This window comes from Halichoeres trimaculatus, unplaced genomic scaffold, assembly GCF_033239565.1.
Source record: "Halichoeres trimaculatus isolate MK-OKI-2021-1 unplaced genomic scaffold, fHalTri1.1 fHalTri1_scaffold_11, whole genome shotgun sequence".
Taxonomy (NCBI): Eukaryota; Metazoa; Chordata; class Actinopteri; order Labriformes; family Labridae; genus Halichoeres; species Halichoeres trimaculatus.
Genome location: NW_027437189.1, coordinates 19,441,413 through 19,461,832, shown reverse-complemented (window position 1 = coordinate 19,461,832; position 20,420 = coordinate 19,441,413). Strand labels below are relative to the sequence as shown.

The following is a 20,420-nucleotide window of genomic DNA, read 5'->3' as shown; positions in this document are numbered from 1 at the left end:
CTTAGTTTTAACATTTGCTCCAAATCTGCCAAGGTGAATGGCCAATTCTGGAATAGCATTGGGGAGAAAAACTAATTTGAAGGGTGGCTCATACCACCCCCTGTCTAATCCTCTGGTTATGGCCCTGCTATAAAGCAGTATATAATGTAGACTATATGGATTTATCCTTAAGCCCATTACAGCTTTATATCGTTGAAGACAGGTTCCTAATGATACTGAGGTCCGTTTTCATTTTATTTAAGAGACTATAGAATCTATTACAACTGTACAACTTTTGTTCGAAATGCCTGTTTCGATATTATCTTATGTACCAAATGAAAAGACACAAGTAAATGTTGCTATTTCTATTCTATATTGCCCTGAAATAAGAATAAGAGGAAGAACTAAACTACTAGTATTCTCAGTGATGTTTGACACAGCTATGTGAATAATCAGAGTGAAGAGCAAACCCACTGTAAATTATACGTACACCTCTGATGATGTCCCAAGTGCCACTGCCGCGCGCGCAGGCAACTACAGTCCTCATTCAGTGCACGAGCCGGACGCTCAGACTGAACTGCGACGTCAACCACACCGGGAACACTTTCTTCTCCTAAAATGAACCCGCAAGGCGCAATTTAACAACCTCCGCACAGCAGACCTTCTTATTAGAAGCCACCGCTGCGGGTTTGGTCCATAGCCTGTCTGCCTGACGGGGGTGCGGACAGCTAAGTCGGCGCTGCCCTAAATGATGTGCCGGAGACTGGAGTGTGGAGAGAGGAGGACCAGACTGCTTCAGTAGGAATTACTCGGAGTCTGAAAACAGTGGAGACACAACGGGTGGAAACAGTGAACACCTGCGCCAAGTGTAGCCTCCGAAGATAGGAAAGGACAGTTTGGGCCATTTCTACGACAGCAATAACAGCACTTTGACAAGACCAACTTCACTGCTGCCGTCGACTCGATGCTGGAAGCTGCTGGGCTGAGGCAGTGAAGAGATGCGCGGTGTAACATGGATCTCCGAGAAGGGATAAACAGCAGCGAACACCACGGGGAACGAACTCAGGTAATTACGCAAAACTGTGTGCTTTTCTACATATTACGTGGAAGCTCAAATTTTCTGTTTTGCCGAACCCTACTGGTGTTTATTTTCGGTGCGTGTTGTGCTGACCGTCAGTCTTTCCCACAAACTTCAACTCCTGGTGTTGACGGTAATTACAGTTTAATAGTGTGAAGTCTGATAGGTTAAAAAATAATTTAAAAATCAATATATTTTATCAAACGCTGTAGCCACTGGCTTTATATCCATTTCTCCTAAGGGCACATAGACAAATACTTGCCTACTACATATCCACTGTAAAACACATCATGGCATTCATAGCAATGCTTTCACGGCCACTTGTCAATTACAAAAGCCAACAGGTTTTAAATGCTACTTTTCCAGACCCCATTTACAATTTGCACATAACCCACGCGAGGTAATAACACCCTCTTTGTCCTGTAATTGCCATAGACACCATTAATACCGTGCATCCTTTTCGTGGGAGGGCACAAATCAAGCTATCACTTCTCCCTCATTTCAATCCTCTGGCAGAACTCATTTGTCGTCAGTGATCAACATGGGATTGGACTCAGTCCACTCTCATCATCTCTCCCTCCCTCTCTTTGATTGCACCCAGCTCCGAGCTTGATTGCCGTTCAGATTGTCTCAAGTCCTCTAGCGTGCCACTCAGTTGGAAATAGTTATCCTCCTGAAATCAAGTGTCCATATGTCTGAGAGGGAGCTGCCTTGCTCATCATGATTCTGCCGTTCAGAAAATTAGTGTTGGCTGCATTTAATGTTTCACAGGAAAATCTTTCCTTTGCTTAACTGTACAGTCTGAGTTCCCCCTCCTCATTGTTTGAACTCTTTGTTTCATCTTTGTGAAATGTCAGATGGGTGTGCCATGGGCACGAGTGTTACAGTAAAAATCTGTGGTTTCGTTTCATACATAAACGCTTCTCCTGCAAGCAGCCGCTCTTCTTTACCTTTGATGGTTGGAATAGTGGAGCTACTACTCATCTCCTAGGGGAAATGTGCTTATGGCTGGACACGTTTCTGATGATGTCACTGGCTCAGAGAGAAGAGGAGGAGGAAGAGGAGGAGGAGGAGGAGGGGAACATGAAGTTCATAGTACCCCACAGAGTGGAGCCTAGTCTGCATGAGAAATGGAAACACAGCTTGATGCCGGAGAGGAGAGATGTGCATTCTGATAGGTGCAAGTAGGTTCAGGCTTGTCATCTTTTATTCCATTTTAACACATCAGGCAGGCCAAGATAGTGTGATGATCCACATGGTTTCCTCAGAAATCCTTTCACTTTTTTTTTCTTTTTTTTTATCTCTGCTGTTCACTCTTCTGCACCAGACCGCCAACAGCTTACCTGCAGATTGTTGCTGTGTTCTCTTTATCTTTTATCCCAAACTTAGCTCTACACAAATATCACTATCCCTCCTCACTAAAAGATGAAACAGAAACCAGGTGGATCCTTTGCTATCATATTGCTCAGAAATTCTGAAACTCAACTAACCAAGGGGTAACAGTCCCAATAAAGATCATTCGCCTTGCGTAAGAACACCCCCATCCTCTGTTACATGTGCTGTTTCACTATTTCTTCTCCACTCCTCCTCAGCGATAAGTTTATGTTTTGGCCTCCTCTGTTTGAGTCAACTTTTCTTCAGTCTTGTCCTACGGAGACAACATTCCACTCTGGCTTAGAAATTTGAAGTCAAAGAAAAAATGTTGTAACCCTTTATACATGCCCCTTTATTTAAGATTCTTCTGATTTGTCTGAAAACAAACTTAGACAACACACGCTAACTCATGCTGAATATATACAGTATGAATGTAAGAAGTGTCCATTAGGGATGTCCTTACCCTGATCTCAACATTGTGATCATCTCCACTTAAAGCATTTTTAAACTGATCAGAAAGTGGCACATTTAGCCAGCCATGTGGCCCTGATTGTTTTCTTCACTAACCTTATACTGAATGCAATTTGCAGCAGTACTCGTGAGTTATTCAGGATTATTAATCCCATGGCGAAAATGTGAACACAGTGGGAGTGTTTTACCTAGAGAGCCAGAACAGTTCAACAGCCACTTGTGATTTATGAAATACAATTAATTTCACAAGGCAGTAGTAGTAGCAATAAGACAGCCTTGATACGACATCTCAAAACAAAAGATGTGAGCTCACTAAAGCTGCCTAGAAAAATGTTGCTGCACAGCTGCAACAAAAAAGACCTCAGAAAGTAGGATAAATATCTTGTTTGCTTTGGGCAGCATGCAGGGATTCCAAACATCATAATTGAGTGATCGAGTTCGGATTCACAGAAACCCTCTTCACATCCACGAAAAAACGTATTTACAGTCTGTGTCTGTACTCCTCACCTGAGCAGAGCCAGCTAAGATAGCGCAAGGCTGTCTGAAGACCAGGGACAGAGCATTAAGGCTTGCTCGGGACTTAAGTTTTTGTGAAAATAATTTTTGTGAATCTAACCTCAACTGCTCTTCCTCATCGATGACGTAATCTGCCACCCTGAACTGAAATTAACTTGTAAAACTGAATCTCAATTGTGAAAAATGAAATTTAAATTATTTATATTTTTTTAATTCAAGGCATTAAGAGAGTTGTATTCTAAAGTAAGTGAAAAGACAATTTCAGAGCATACAAATTCAGTTTCAAAACATCAAATCCAGTTTTTGATCATGCTTTTTAATAATTCAGATTTAATTCCTAGAGGCACAATTCTCATCTGGAAGTGTGCCTACGTTCCCACATATCTACCATTTTTTTTTTTTTAATCTGGTTTTTTTTATGTGACTTAAAAAAATGAAAACAAGGGTTTGGCATCAGTATTACAATTTTATTGTTTCTTGTAATGATTCATATTTTAGTTGAGTTGGAAGTACAATACGTCCTCCTCACCTCCACTGCTGTAGTTAGCATCGAAGAGCTACTCTGCTATATGTTGCCCATAAACTGTATAATAAATACAATCTCATAGGATAGTCAAAATATTTTATTCCTCATTTTTATGATGTGGGTTTTGATGCTGTAAACATCAGTTTTCTCTCTATTCTTGGGTCAGTCGGCTCAAAATCATTTTTACAGTGTAGTAGACTGATAAAATAATAATCAGTTATGTTTTGTGCAATATTTTTTTTTTTCGTAACACTGGTTACACCAAGTGGCATTTATTAGTGTCACAGACTGACCATGTCTTCCACCCAATAATTTCTTTGCAACATAAGTTTAAAGTCACAGTAGTTGAAGTGAAAAACTTGATGCAATTTATGTTTTCAAGTTAAGTGTATGACTGGAAAAACTGCATCTTTCATTATTTGAAACACAATAAAATAAAAAAAGTTATTTTCAATCAAACAGTTAACTCAGAGTATTGCAATATATCACAATATTGTGATAATGAGTAGTTGTAGTAAGATTAATTCAGTCTTTATACATAATACATTATTTCTCATAAGAAAGCCATTTTACACAAGCCAAAATTTTTAAAAACTAATAAACGAAAACAAAAAAAACAAGTTCTTGTGTTAAGTATTGACTGAAACAGCATAGGCAAAAGAAGGATGCTTATCTAAGCCTAGCCAACGTTTTTAACAAAATTAACTAAATTAAGCTAGCAAAAAACATATAAGAGAAAATCGACATTATCAACACTTAATTTTTTTTAAAAAATATATAAATTAATAAATAAATATAAATATTGTGATATTATCAAATCCTGACCCAGGTATCGTGATGTGTATCATATCATGAGGTTTTTGCCAATACTCTAATGGGAACATAGGGCCTAAGTCTTAGAAATGTGTTAACATAGGGATGACCCCTCTAAGTCTGTACTGCTCAGCCTCACTGTGGGCTGGTCACTTTTGAATCCAAATTTTGTTAGTATTAATATCACAAAACAAAAACACAATATTGTTAAAAAATGTAAAAGGTTAAATGTAAGAACTGCCCGTAGTAGTCACATCAGACCTTGCATCATTTTGAACAGGGTTGTTGATTCTCACTGCACAGTCAGACAGGTCTGCTTTATGCTGTTTGTGAGCCACAGTGTTCTCTGAATCCTGCAATGATCATCCCATCCCTTTTCTCCATGAAAACCGCAGAGCTCCACCAAAGTGTTCCACCAAAGACTTAAATCTGTGTATTTTAGAAGCTATTAATTGGCAGGCTTTTAAATCCAAATGGGAGTCTTAATTAGTACCTGAGTGAAGACTGGCGCAGGAGAAGCTCAATCACTTGTGCCTAAAAACACCCTCAGTCACAGCTAGCATCAGTAAAATAAATAACACAGTATGTTTGCTGCAGGTGTCTCATTAGAGTGATTCAAATCTAGGCCACTCCATTCTAATCCAAGTCAGTTCAGATGAATTAAACAGTTACAATGATTCATCATTCATCAACGTCTATTACTTATTTCAAGGTGCAATGACTGTATTGGTTGGGGTTGAAAGATTCAAAACTTTAGTATCCAGAGAGCTAGCATGGGGATTCAATGCATATATCTGCAGTGCTGTGTGCATTATTACCACACACCTCGCTCATTATGGTAAAAGTTGGACTTGGAGCATGTGTGCAGGCAGGAAGAACCTTCTTACATACGCGGTTGCTGTTGTCACAGGGGAGATTGGGATGAACGCTCTCGTGGAGCGCCCCTGGTGTGGTCTGAAGAAACGAGGAAGCTGGCATGTGTTATGTCATGCCTGCGGCTTGTGTGCTTAGATCAAAACACCATTAGTCTCTTTGTCTTGTGCCACTGTTTGAGGTAGAATCTTGGCTAGGGAATACGCTGGCACTTCCTTGACTCCCGTGGTGTGCCATTTGTGAGAAGGGAGGAAAAAAAATCTGGTTGGCACGCATAAAAGCTTCAGCTCAAGAAAAGTTTGGAGCCTTTTACTTATATGAGCAAAGATTCTTGAAGAGCATGAGGTGCAGGGTTTGGAGGCTTTTTCATGTTGTGCAAATTTCAACGCACCTTCAGAATACCTTTGTTCTGTCAGTCTTTTGTTGTTCAAATTGTACAAACATATTGGGGAGGTATACAAGCTGGATACCTACAAACACACAGCAAGGACAACGTCAGTTTGATGATGAGAAAGAAAAATATTACAAGCCTTTCAAAGCAAAAGAAAAACATTATCGCCTCTGTCGGAGTATAAATAGCTCTGATGGTAAAAAGAAAACTGGAATAGAAAGTCTTGATTGCTGTCTTATGACTGTGAATATTTGGTTTAATAATTGAATATTAGGTGTAAAGGAATCTCCATAACTGTGAAATACTATCATCTGATTAGGATTTGATATCATTATCACCCCCACACTCGCACAGAGCTGCATGGTAATTCTTTGATTCATGTGTGCGCTGAATGAAAGTACGCAGGATTAGGGAGAAATTTCACGTTCCCTACTACTACTAGTCTCAACTCGAGCACCGGCAGAAAATGAATTTTAAATGACTGGAGGCACTCAGAGCCGTGAGATGAACCTCCCATGCAGGAAAACACTGATCGAGCTGGTGTCTGCAGATCAAGTGAAGTCACAGCTCAGGTGATTAAAGATGCAGCATTGTATGCCGTTTCTCCTCGTCTTGTCTCGTTCCTGCAGAGTGTGGGAGTCTGGTCTCATTCATGATTCAGAGCTCGGGGGGTGTGGGTGCGGGGTGCTCGTGCGTTTTAGTGTGAATTTTATCTTCATCTGGACTCTTCAACCCAACGGGACGTGGAGTACCCTTCTATTAATACTTTTTTGAGTGCTGAAAAATTGATGGCAGCAGAGAGATTGGGTGTAGTGGCGAGGGTCGAATCCAGCGCCGTCACTGTCAGCCTCTGTGGCTGACTGAACTACAATCTGTGCTTTATCAACTCCAGCTTGTGCTGTCAGAGAAGAAGAGGAAAAGAGGTGTCACTCTGACAACGCTGAAAAGTGGGAGAGCGCTTTGTCTCTGCAAATCTGACACTTCTCTTAAAAGCAGCTGCATTTCCTCAAAAGTCAAATAAAATGAAGGGCTCGGTTTTATATCCGAGCTTACGGCCGCAGTGCACGACGCTGATTTCATGTGATTAGATGAAGTTTGAGCAGCACCACACTAGGGACTAAAGCCTGACAGCTGATTCCTGAACACAGTTCAGTATCCACAATGAGGCTGATGATCAATCAAATGTGTATGAAATGGTAGAGAACAGAGCCAAAAATATCAAAATCTTACTCACAATGACATCAGAAGATAAAAAAAGAAACTATCACAAGTGGAAAAAAATGAATGAGTCATCACCTTGCGTCTTAACGTTTGATAAACAGCTCAATGATGAATACATTATCATTGATTATTATGATAACATGACATTTGGGCATTTTACACAATTTTCTCTCAAAGAGGAAATATTGATGGGCTATCTTACCCGCAGGTCATTAAGTCGGCTGAGCTGCACCTGACATTTTGCAGAAAACCTCTCATCATCTTCTAATGAAATGTTTTGCTCCCCCTACATCAATCAGCAGCACTTTTAGCAAACTTTATTCAAAGCTTCTGATTTGATAAACAGCACGTTTGAAAAACTGACGTGCGTGTGTGAGATCCCGAGCTGAGATGTCAGGCTCGTAGTAAGAAAATACGACAGCGTGTGAGAAAGGTGTGATGCTGTGCTGTGCAGGGTGTCGACCGCACAGGCATCTGAGGTAAACAAGAAGCGCAAACAAAAGAAAGAAAGAAGAAAACTTTAAAGGTGAATGCCAGTTAATGCATTCACGCTTTGTCATTTTATTCCGTTTCTGTCGTCCACTTTTGTGAAATTTGACTGTAAATCTGTTTCCATTGTGAAACGTTTAAATGCAGTTGAGTTTGTGCAAATTGGGTCAGGAAATGTTAAGGCCAGAAATGTCGTTCCAGCCTTGATCATATTCAATTTCTCAGCCATTGGCTTCTTCCAGAAACATGAAAGAGGGTGGAACTTGAAAGGCAAAGTTTGAAAGCCTTCTGTATCATTAACTTTCATTTCATACAGCAAACAAACGAGAGAATCGATTTGGGATGAAAGTGACTCATTGGCCTTGTCACTACCACTTAAGGTCACAAGGGTAATTAATTTGTACTGAAGAGGAAGTCAAATGCTGCCATGGACACTCCCCAGCTCCCCGAGCCATCATCTTAGTGCTGAGCTTCTTTGGATCAAAAGGCTGTCTTTAGCCCCCCCGCCCCCTCCACAGTAACCCCGCTCTGTGATGTCTCGTGTCTCAGGGCCTGCTGAGTAATAGAGATCAAGAGATCGCTGTCAGAGGCCAACAGATACCTGCCTTTGTGAGCAGAGTGTCTCAGTAGATGACATGCTGTGGTCATGTCGGGTTGCAGTGCTGTCAAGGAAGGATAAATTAATTTTTGAGGAGCAGAGTTTCAAACATTTAAGAAAATGACAAAACAATTACTTGAAGAGTTTTTAGAAACACGCTCTGTGTGTGTCACATGTGTGAGTATGAACCTGAAGCAGGAGTTTAATCTGCAGTCTTCAGTGATTTTGTTTTAGAGCACTGTGTTGGTTAAAATAAAGATTGTTATTTCTCTTATTTCGACTACAAAAACACGTTAGATGTTAATTAAACAATGAATTCGCTTTGGAGAACTGTGAAGTTGAACCTTTTTTTTAAACGTCTGTGCTCTCCTTTCTTCCTCTTAAAAACATTGTGTGGAGTAATTTATTCAGCCCATCTCACAATTATTCCCTGAAAGGAGGAGCACTCCTAAAATATCCAGGAGCACAAGAAGGAATTGAAGTCTCTCTGTTTTATTATTAAAAGCCAACATTTACTCATGACATTTGCATCCTAATAACTGAGAGATATGTTGGAGCTAGGATGACACTATAAACCCAATCTTGGTAATGAGATTTATAGGGGGAAAGTGTTGCCTTCAGAGGTTTAGCACACACAGAAGGAAGAGCAGTGTAGGCGAACGTGTCAGGGACGCGGTTGATGTATTCACATAAGCATCAGTATGCTCTGTCATGCCTTTCAGTGGTGCAAAGATAAGAGAGGTGCAGATAACTGAGAAACTCTGAATGTGTAATCCTTCACTTGTCTCTGCTTTTTGCTACTTTTCTCTTGATAGACTATACTGTACCTTCTTATTAATTCTTCCCTCTCATTTATTTCAGCATGCCGTGTGGTGGGTGTAGTCAGAAGAAACTGTGCCATCAGTCAGTTAAATGTACCGGAGAGACACAGTTTGAACAACGACAATGGCTAATTTCCTCTCTTCATCCTGTTTCACTCCATAACCGGCCGATCATACATTTACATTTGTCTGCTGCTTTATCAGATGGGGTCGGAGCTATCAACACGTTGCTGTGGTTGTGGGATTTGGACTGAGAAATACATTTCTGTTTTTCAACGACTGCAGGAGTACATCTCATTATCATCCCAGAACTTTTTTAAGCTTAATTTGAGTCTAAGCAGGGATAAATTACTGTTAAGTCCTTGAGAAAATCAATTTCATAAGGCTCCCTGAAGACCAAAAATGGTTTTGCCCTGCATACTATCATCTCTTTATGTCAGAAATAAATCATCCCTCCAGCTCAGACGAACTTGAGGAGCCAGGACAGAGCTTTATTACACGCTGGGGTTGTTTCTGAGGACCAGCTTGCTTTTTGTTTGGTCCCAGCAGGTTCGAGCACTTGTACTAGCAGTCTTTTTATGTCGCTCTCGCAGACATGATCCCTGTTATTCAATGTTAAGCACACTTAAGAAAACTCCATGGCAGCAGTGTTTGTGAGTGCCTGGCTGGAACAAATCATCTTCTGTGTTTGCACAAGACGGAGCGATATCTGATTATTCTCAAAGATATACCCGGGCTATCACAGGATCTTTAATTCAAAACAGAGCCACCGCGAGCTGTCACTTAGACTTGAGTGTGTTTGTGAAGATTGGCTTTCAGAATATGACGTCCACTGTCCCTCTGTGTTTTCTATCATTTAAGTCATTGCTGAGCAAACATGGACAATTACTGTCCGTGTGAAATCACCCCGTCTGATGAAAGCAGTCACTGGAGCTTCTGAATGTCTAATGGCTTCCCTCCTTCTTTTCTTTCATTTGGCAGAAGAACGGTGAAAGTGCTGGAAAGGACAAAGCCGGGATTCTACACACCTGTGATTGGATGTGAGCCTGTATTGACCTGAGACCATTAAAATGGAGTTGCCATGGAAACTTATACTGCTGCTGTCATTGGTGGAGTGTCTGGCAGGTAGGCATCCAAAATCTGCACTGTTTTTATGCTGTTAGTGTAGGGCCGTGAATTGTTATTTATAGATTTTTGTGATGGCTCCTTGGCAAACAGAACAGATGCCACTTAAGAGAAAAATCAAACACAAAGAGGTTTTATGGCAAAAAGGGCCCCAAGCTCTCCACCAATTTCGCAAACGGTGGGAAGGTTCACCTTGATGTCTTTTCACCGGCAGCTCAAGGCAGCCAATCAACATTCCTTTAGTGGCGCCGAGCAGCGATCACCTTCTTTTCCTGTGTTGAGTTTTAAGGAAAAAAAAAGAAATACATGTTTCTTTTCCTGAAAGACAACGTGTGTGTCGCTCCAGTTGAATGTGCAATCATTCTTTAGAAAGAGCCCCTCAATTGTAAGCCTAATTGAGATTGCACTGGTGGTAGTACAGAAATCTTGTCATTGATCTTCCTTTTAATGAGAGACTTAATTTTCCTCCCTGACAAAATGTTCAGGGTCAAATGCTAGTTCTCTTTAGAGTGTCTAAAGCCGAGAACAAGATGAATAAGGGTTTTGTCGTCTGAGCACAGTAACTTCAAGAATGAGTAATCTTTCATGTTTCCTTGCTCTAAATCAACAGCCCCTCCTCACAGCTGGGACCTAAAATAATTAGTGTGGGTGTGTGTGTGCGTGCTTGTTTCTGTCACTGTGTGTATTTGTTTGTGCATGCCGGTCCCTTTTCAAACTCACAACATCACGTCAGAACCTAAATTTGCCTACATGGCAATTAGCACCACTTATCACTAAATCCAATACACATCAGCGGATGTCTAATGAGGCCTTCCTGAGGGAACTGTGACTCACTATGGGATTAGGATCTACACCACCAGTCTGGAGCGCATATTATGTCCTACTTAAGCATTCTGATAAAAACACGGACAAGTGCACGTCTTAGAAATCGTTGAAAACTCCACAAACCTCCACAAAACCCCTCAAAGAGTCCACAGTCCGTTCTGCAGATTAGACACCAGCCACAGAAATTTCTCCCACAATCATGAGGTGACGAGAACACATCCAAGCTTCCATTCAAAGCGAATTAGTGGCAAACAAAGAAGCAGAGGGCAAACAGCCTGTGAAATGCATTGTGTTGCACAGCCCTTGCCTCACTCTAGAGGCTCACACTCACAGTTGGTAACAGAGAGTAACCTTACATTAATATTCAGTATGGAGTTACATTACATATGCGCTGCTTGCAAGACAAGTATGGCGCAATACAACGATAGACCTCCAAAGCCTCTGTGTGTTCTGAGAAAGACATGATAAGCATTTTAGTATGCAGACAAGCACTGCTGGGTAGAGAGAGCACAGTGTGAGGGTGTTAGATAGGTGCTGCCAGGTTATTTATCCAGACTTGGGAGTGTTTTTTTTTTTTTCTCTAACAGAGGGCATGGCTGTGTGGGAGAGCAACGGGGCCAAGGGGGAGTCACTCCCAAAGAGAGTTCATCAGAAGTTAACCAGCACTCCCCCGGTCTGTTGCAAGGGTTTGAACTGCCCTGAGGTGCAGGCGTGTACTGTATGTGTGTTGGAGTGTATGAGAGAGCAGGGGGGGCAGGGAGGAGGCGTTGAGGTACAGCAGGGTGCAGTTTGCCCTGCAAAGATACGACTAACCTTCACACAGCGAGACACTTCCAGCACCACATCCAGTCTTCAGAGCATGCTCTCAGAGCTGGACGGCTGAGAAAGTCCTTTTTTTAGATTGAGCAGCTCATTATCTGGAATAGAGAGAAGAGACTGAGTGTCTGTTCAATTAACACGGTATAATATTCAAAACACATGAAAAAAAGTATCACAGAGAACATCAACAGCATCTGTTCATTAGAAAAAATAAGGCTACAAGACCAATGAAGACCCCGCGGTAGAGCTCGCTGTGTATTTCCCCCTCACTTCACAAGAGCTCGCCAAAAACATAAATAATTTGATGCAAAATATTGATTTCAAAACATTTTACTACAAGCTCAATGAATTTACAAGCACCCCCTAAAAATAATTGGCGGGAACACAATCATAGAAACATCTGCAGTTGGCATTGAAGGGCTACAATTCAGCAGCACTGCAACCAGAAATGATTAAAAAAACAAACAAAAAAACTCCAGTAAGACGGCTGCGTAGGCTTTAACTAGCAATCAAATGTGGGGTGCTCTCAGAATGATCTAATTTAACATCAGAAAAAGCTCCCATGTTCATTTGAGTCAGTGCCTGCAGTTTCAGAGATGTAGTGCATTTTTGGCACAGGGTCTTGATTTTTAATTGGATGAGAAATCAACAAACTCGTGTGGACTCGTTAATACTGGAGTGATATGATCAGATGTGAAAAAATCAATAAGCACAAACTGTGTCAGTCAGCCAATCAGACGTAAGTGTTTGACAGAGCTGTAAGAGGTTTTACTGTGCCTGCCTGAAGTGGCCTTTAGCTTTAATGTCATGTGCTGGTTTCATGAACGTTGAGCTCGTGGTTACTGACAGGAGGAGTCACCAGTGATAAGTTTCGTGATAAAATACTGACATGCTTGTGCACTTTGTGTTTGTTTTGTTCCAGACTTAATATGACAGGAAGCTATCCCTTCAATAAAACATCCTCGCAGTCAGCCTAAACAAATACTCACGAGATGAATTTTACCATCACCTCTGCTCATTTAAAGCTGCTTCATGTCTTGTGAGGTGCTAGTAAAAATAAAAGGCTGCTTCTGGCCGGCATTTTAATCTCCTAGAACTACTTTTACTTTGCTCTTTATCTCCCCTGTGTGAATCAGAGACGACTGGAGTTTCAAATATTGACTTAACTCATTGATTCATCAGAACATGCTGGAGCCTTTTAGGAATCCTTAAGCAAGGATTTTATTGCATCTTTGAAGTTCTGTGAAGAGGTGGAATATTCCCCAGTGAATCTTTTACTCCCGTTGCTGGCTGTGTTTTTGCCTCATCTAGGAATGAAATAGTCATCCCATTCAAATGTGTTTGCACACATGGCGTAGAGCTGGTAATGAATAATAATTTATCCATGCTGTGTTTTTAATACATGAAAAAACATGACTAGATGTGAAAGAAGCAGGAATATACGTTAGTGTAGGGCGATGTGAGCTGATTCAAGTTACTAGTTTATTATCAGGAGACACAAACACACTAATCCGTGTGTCTGTGTCTCTTGATGTTCAAATATAGAGACGTGAGGAGGTTTTTGGACCAAAATGACTTTTTTTGCTGGTGGCCAAATTTGCTTTTTTATATATTCTTTATTCTTTCAAAATACACGTCACTCCTTCCATTGATAAGATTTTGTTGATACCAATGCTGTCTGCATCTACAACATTTTTTTGTTTACAAGTAAATAAATGTGACATGACTCTCTTAGTTTTTAACGCCACGCAACTGTGAATCTTTTTTAATATGTTGGCGGTGTTGCCACTATTGCATGACGTTACAAAGTTGCATAAATTGCTCTTTATGTTGTTTGTGTCCTTTTTTTGAAAAAGTGAAGCCAAGGTTGCTTCGATCTCTCTGCCATTGTCTTGAAAATTCTGCTGCTGATGGGCAAGCGTAAATGATGTGTGGCACATCACATGACAATGTAAAGAATTGACAAGGAAATTGTGAAGTTCGAAGGCCAGCGATGTTGATGGATCGAACCATTTCTAATCGAATTCCTAACAGGAACCAGATATCACCACCCATCCCTATTCCCTCAATACACTCAGTGCTGATAAAAGTAATTTAAAAGTAGGGATGCACTATCGGCACAATATCGGTATCGGCTGATAAAAGCTTAAAAACACGTTTATCGGTATCAGCAGATATGAAAATTTCTGCTGATAAGCACAGCCGATAAGGTGATATTCAGTTAGGATTATTATTATTTTCCATCTGAAAAATAAGCTCCTTAAATAAAATGTAGCACTTCATTTATTTGCACTGCAGAGCTCTGTGTCTGTCACCAGGTTGTTACAGTAGCTCTAAAATAATCAAATGCAACTTGGTTATGTTTAAAAATGCATCGTACATTTAAAGTTCATGTGATCTAAAGAAATTATTTTTCTGTATTTCAAATAATACATTTCTTATTTATGGTAAAATCAAATGTTTTTTTTTCTTGTTTTATGTGTGTTTCTTAAACAAATAAGACCGTCACAATAAGAGTAACATAAATTCCAGTACAGGATAGACTTAGCTTTCTTTACAGTGAAAAAAACAAACAAACTTGTGATTATCAGTATCGGTATCAGTATCGGCCAAAAGGGGTTTCGATATATCGGATATCGGCAAAAATCCAATATCGTGCATCCCTATTTAAAAGGTGTATATGTGGGACATAGAGAGTTAGAGTTGAGGGTTGTTGCTGGGAGTGAAACCAATCACCTCAGCTACAAGACTTCAATTTAAAGAATTACGCACATTCTTTGAGAAATCTGTAAGAGGTATGTATGTTTGAAATAAAAAAAAAATTGAACACTAATATTCCAATCATGTAGTTTGTAAGGTCCCTGGCTGGAAACATTATAGTACAGTTATAAAGCATGATAAATGTTTCTATTAGTGCAGCACATGGCTCCCAGTAAGTGACGAATAACCTTCTAACCAATCTTGAGAAGGAAAACGTTGGGATATTACTACAATTAGATGACAAATAGCATTCTCCAGAGCAATATGGTCCTGGGTTTATGTAGACATTCAATAGACAGAACAACAACAAAATAGCTTTAATTTGCCATTCCCACATGTGAACTTGGACCTAATCAATTCAGTGTTTCCCCAGCGAACATGGCATCGGATACCCTGCGTACAAGGGCTGTTATTGAATTCAGATGCAGTAGCTTTGATTAGCTGGAGAATGGTGTGACATGATATTAGTTGGAAAAAGGTTGGCCACATTTCTCTCCTTACAGGCCGAGCCACTGAAAATGTATTTAACTTAATTAACGAGAGTGTGCAGCACAGCACACTACACCCCAGCTGATAGTCAGAGCAGTAAAAAATGACCATGGAACATTTTCTATTAGTCTGACTCGTGGGCAATATCTTTTTATGTGTATCTAATATTTCTTTTCTACACTTCTTTAGTACTGATATCAGAGAGAAAGAATGTGGCAATCTCCGCTCTTAATTATCTTTTCCTCTGTTTTCCTGGTGAAATATTGAATCATTAATTTTCTTTATTAGTTAGAATTCAATGCTCCTATTTTTTAAGGACCTTGAAAAAGCAGTTCCACAAAAATTTCATCTAAATGTGATCAAAATTTTACCTTGCTCGAAACAACCCAAAACGTCCCTCAGCTCTCGGGAAACATTTGCTGCCCCTGAATGAGAGACCTTAAAGGTGTACCTTATCGGCCTGGACAGAGGGGAAAGATGCTTTAAAAAGCAAGATTGGCTTTTTTTTTATTTGATGCATAAAACCCTGAGCTGAAACGAATGGATTTGGGACCTCACAAACGACCGATACCTCCCCCACAGCCGACTCCCCATGTGCCTGTTTATTCATGCTGAGGTAAGCTGGAGGAATTCATTTGCTGTCAGCTCGTATTGAATTTGAGATTAGTTTTTATTTCAGCCCCCTAAACAGCTCCCTCTGCCTTCCACTTGTGCTCCAATGCTGAGTCTTGTGTTGTCTGAGAAGCCTTCGAAAACGGCTGCACATATCACCATCTGGCAGCAGGTGACGGAGAGGAGTGGGGGCGGCTTTTTTCTTTTTTTTTTTTCAAAAGACCCCTTTCATGATGACCTCCATCTCCATCGTGCAGCAATATGCAGTCAACTTCATTTTAGGATTCCAGATCAGTGCACTTCTTTAATAGAGCACTTTTCATCATATCCTAACACTCTGGGTCCAACAAAATTTTTGACCCTTTCTCAGATAACAAAGTGGATGAAAATCTGTCATCTTAAATGTCAGCATCAATTTTAAATCCTAAACTTTTACTGCTACGGCCACATGTGTTTCCTGCACACACAAACTGTCAGGATTGGCCAACAAGCATGCCAGAGATATGAAAATATTCCTGGAAAATATGAAAGATCCCTCTGAAATTGCGGTGGTGAAGCCCCTCAGTGTTTGATTACCAGAGTTCAAGCCTGAAAATTATTCTGCTCTCCCCCTACTACTCCAGTTAGGGCAACAGAAGAGTTTCAGAGAGTTTGCATCAGTTTGAACTGAGCCTCCAGGCACGTCCCCCAGAGCTCCACCACTCCTCATTATTCTGACATGTATTCACCTTTGTACTAACAGTTGCCATGGTGCTGCCAAAGATCAGGTCAGTTAACCACAGATACAAACTGCCATCATAGACTATGTTGATTCATTTCTTATTAATTGCATATTGAGCCAGGTTTGTGCGCTGCAGTCCACTTAGGGATTGATGGAGAGTGCAACACACACCAAGGTTATGCTAAAATGTCGGGACAGACATGGTTCAGTGCGATAAGGATGTTTGCTTCTGGGTGCAGTAGGGGTAATGCTAAGTGTTCGAGCTGTTGTTTGTGCTTAAAGCGTAGCAACATTAGGGCGCAAGTGATAAGTGAGGGGTCTAACACATTAAATAAGCCCCATGAATCACTCACTGTGCTCACTTTCCTCCATTCTTTATCAGGTACTTGGAAAAATAAGCCAAAACAGGGCTTTTTGTTTTCACAGCTTTAGTGGATACTTCTTTTTGTATTTTACATGAAGTAAGATCACTATATATGGAAATAGGTGTCTGTACCACAGTGGAAGAAATGACCCAATTTCCCCGACCTTTTATCAATAATTAAGCGGTTACATCATCGTGTTTTTCGTGCACTGAGCTCTGTTTCCTGCAGCTGAGGTGCTGAGTCCTTACCAGCTCTGCTAAGACCTGTTATCCAAAACAAGGACCGAGAAGTGACAAGTAAACAATACATGATAAAACAGCTGTGCTCAATGCAACACCATTGTGTCCTTAATACTTCAAAAGACTGGAAACTTTTCATCCTGGACGCTGCAGAGAAAACAATTGCCTGCTAGACTTGTGAATCCTGCATTTTTTATTAGTTTTTATTTTAACTTTGTTTTGGCTTTTTGTTTTTAATTTCAATTTAGTTCTAACTAGTTTTAAAGGAGAGGTTTCTCATTCAGTTCAGTTTTTATTTTTTGAAAAATGTTTAGTTTTTATAAGTCTCAGTATTAGTTTTAGCCTGTTTTGTAATTTGGGGTAGCTAACAGGGGCGAGATTCAGAAACGCCAGAAAAGGCATTCTTTAAGAGAAACACAAAACAGATGATTTTTAAAACTGTGTTGACCTCCAACAGTTTAACATCAATAAACTGTATCCACACTGTTCCTCTGTCTGGCCACTCGGTGAGTGTCAAAAAAAAAAAAAAAATCATGAGTTTATCTATCAAATAGATTGACAAAAACAAAAACTATAGACACTTTTTGCTGTTATAGTTTTATTTTAGTAAGTTTTGTAAACTCACATTAGTTTTTTTTTGTAAAGCCGTGTTTTATTTTATTTTCATTTAAGTTTATAAAAATCTTATTTCACTTCTTGTTTTCATAATATCTAGGGATGCACCGGGACCGATCCAGGTATCGGTGGATTGGTGCCCCTCATAGCTGGATCCGTATTGGTGGGAAGGGTACAATCCATGGTGTTGATCCAGGCAACCAGCTTCCTCCCTTTTCTTTTTTACCGGCGCTCCTGGTTACTTGATTTGGAATGTTATCTCTGATGCACTTTTATGTTTTTTGCTTAATTATTAGTCTACAGGGTAAAAAAATATTACAATTGAATATTAATTTCTGCCCATTCTGAAGCACGTTTTTTTTAGCAAACTGCTGGTAAACATTTATATATGTTATAGTTTAAATGAATATTAACTTTAGTAGCTCTCTCTATATTTTTTTGCCTTTTACCTAAAACATTACCAGTCTTATCCCTCAGTAGGGCATGCAGGTTATTATTTAACACTGGACTGGATATTGGTATTGGTCAATACCTAAAGCCCAGGTATCGGTATCATAACCAGAAAAGTTGGATTGGTGCATCCCAATATCCTTATAGTTTGTAGGTTTTGATAACTTTGGTTTAGAGTCTAGGATAGTTTTGCTTCATTTAGGCCATAGCTAATTGGAAGTCATTATTCGGGCACTGCAGCCAATTAGTTGTTCCTAAAATCAAAAACCAAAAGACTTGTGACGGTTGAAAACCCCCCAAAAGATCAAAACAATCATTTGTTACGGCGCAAAAATACCAATGTATGAACGATTTGGGGGTTTGGAGATAAACTTTGCTGAAGAAGTGAGAAAGTGAAGCAGCACAGTTTTTTGTTTTGTGTGTTAGCAATACAGGATAGTAAAAAATAATAGCTTGAGCTTATCAAGTCCATTTAACGAAGTCCAGCTAGTTTCGAAGTTGAAACCCTCTGGATCCCAATCCCCGTCAGCTGGATCAAATTACCACTTATTTTTAAGTGACTGGCATCAACTAGCCATTTGTCCAATCCAAAAACTGAAAACGCTGGAATAATCGTCAGATTCTTAAAATTCCGATGGCGCTTGAATGTATCACATACGAAGCTGGAAACATGTCATAACATGACGCAGAAGATAAGAGAATATCATTATCATCGCTTTGAATTCCATGTATTCTCAGAACATTTGCAGATAATGACCGGTTGGCTCGCTAAATTTAGTTAAATAAAATTCTAGGCTTCTTACGGCTTTCAGCAAACCCTGAACTGTGAACAACTTGTAGGTATGTAATACAAACACACTAAAATCAGAGGCTGCCCTGAACGCAACTCTCCGAAAACGGTGAGAGAACGTACATATCAGACACCAACGGGATTATCTCATGTTTCCCCCTTTCATGGAAATATTTATTTTGCTTAAAACTGGATTATAACTTTAACAGACCTGAACCATCCATGGCAAGAGCTCAATCTTGTGTGCTGCAAGGCTCAGCAGAAATACTGGACAAACTTCTGTTGTCAAACTCATCACACCATCATCACATCCTCGCATGTTACTACGGACTGTGCTGTACTGCTTCAGTGAAGCAGGCTGTGAAAACAAGAGTCTAAACGGGAGGACATACCGTGGATAACTGAGATGGCATAAGCCTGCGTCCCATCTTCTTCTCGAAGCTTTTTGGGCGCCGTCGTCCTCTCTTCGTGGATATATATCCGTTCTTTTGGAGCCCAGGAAAAAGCAGGGTAGCCTTTCCTCTGTAAGTGAACTGCGTTGCCTGTTGTTTTGGGATGTTTTGGTCGAACTGAACGCCTCTCAAAAAGATAGCAGAGCACAGACTGTGGCTGTTGGACTGTCCTCACTTTCTAGTTTGACGTATTTCCACGTTGCTGACATTGAAGCCACTGTGTTGTTAGTGCTAAGCTAACAGACTTTACCGTGTTTGTGTGTCTGTTTTTTGCCCTTTGTCTCTGTAGAGTTACCGTAGGGTGCTGTAAAGCAGATATAATTGCTGTAACGTATCTGGTCGTGCACGTGTTCTGTTTTAAATTTAAGGTTGTGTCCGAAATCGTTCAGTCATTCCCTACTCAATACTCACTATAAAGTTAATTAAATGTTGTGGACTATAGTCTGCTCAATCAGCTAAATTAAAACAACATTTTGGACCTTGACTCACTCACCAGCCATCCGCTGACAGTGACGTAATTACTCCCGCGTCACTACAGGACGGCTGGGAATGTAGAGTTATCAGTTTTCTGAAACACTGCAAAACGGTATTTATTCAGTGATAACAATATAATACTTAGCGTATTTTCCGCAACAACTAAAAATAATAGAAACATGTATTACACTTTATTTTTTGATAAAACAAAACGTTTATTTGCGCGGCAACTTATGCAGTGTTTGAGAAGTACAATGTCCAGTAAATGCATCACCCGCGATGAACGGTTCAGCGGCTAACGTCCGTCATTTTCAGTTCGAAGTTGTGTGACGGGCTCCTCCGAAAGTTAAACACAGAGATAAGCGTTATTCTCTGACACTTTTTAATGTTGTTTCATGTTATCAGAAATCATGTAATCAGCCATTCCTTCTGTTTCAACCGCAATGCATGATGGTAAATATTGCTCATATAGTGAGCATCGCAAATACACTACTTTTCAAAATGCATTGTGGGATACATTTAGTGGCCTTGAGA

General features: G+C 40.2%; 1 protein-coding gene across 2 annotated transcripts in view; it reads left to right on the top strand.

Moving 5' to 3' along the window:
- Positions 1 to 505: 505 nt before the first annotated feature.
- cntn3a.1 (contactin 3a, tandem duplicate 1) overlaps positions 506 to 20,420 on the top strand; it is a 99,630-nt gene continuing 79,715 nt past the window's right edge. For both annotated transcript variants that reach the window (XM_074680567.1, XM_074680566.1), the window contains exons 1-2: positions 506 to 1,045; positions 10,132 to 10,275. In XM_074680567.1, the coding sequence (XP_074536668.1) occupies positions 10,221 to 10,275 (55 nt within the window). In that variant the 5' untranslated portion in view covers positions 506 to 1,045; positions 10,132 to 10,220. The remainder of the gene's footprint in view (positions 1,046 to 10,131; positions 10,276 to 20,420) is intronic.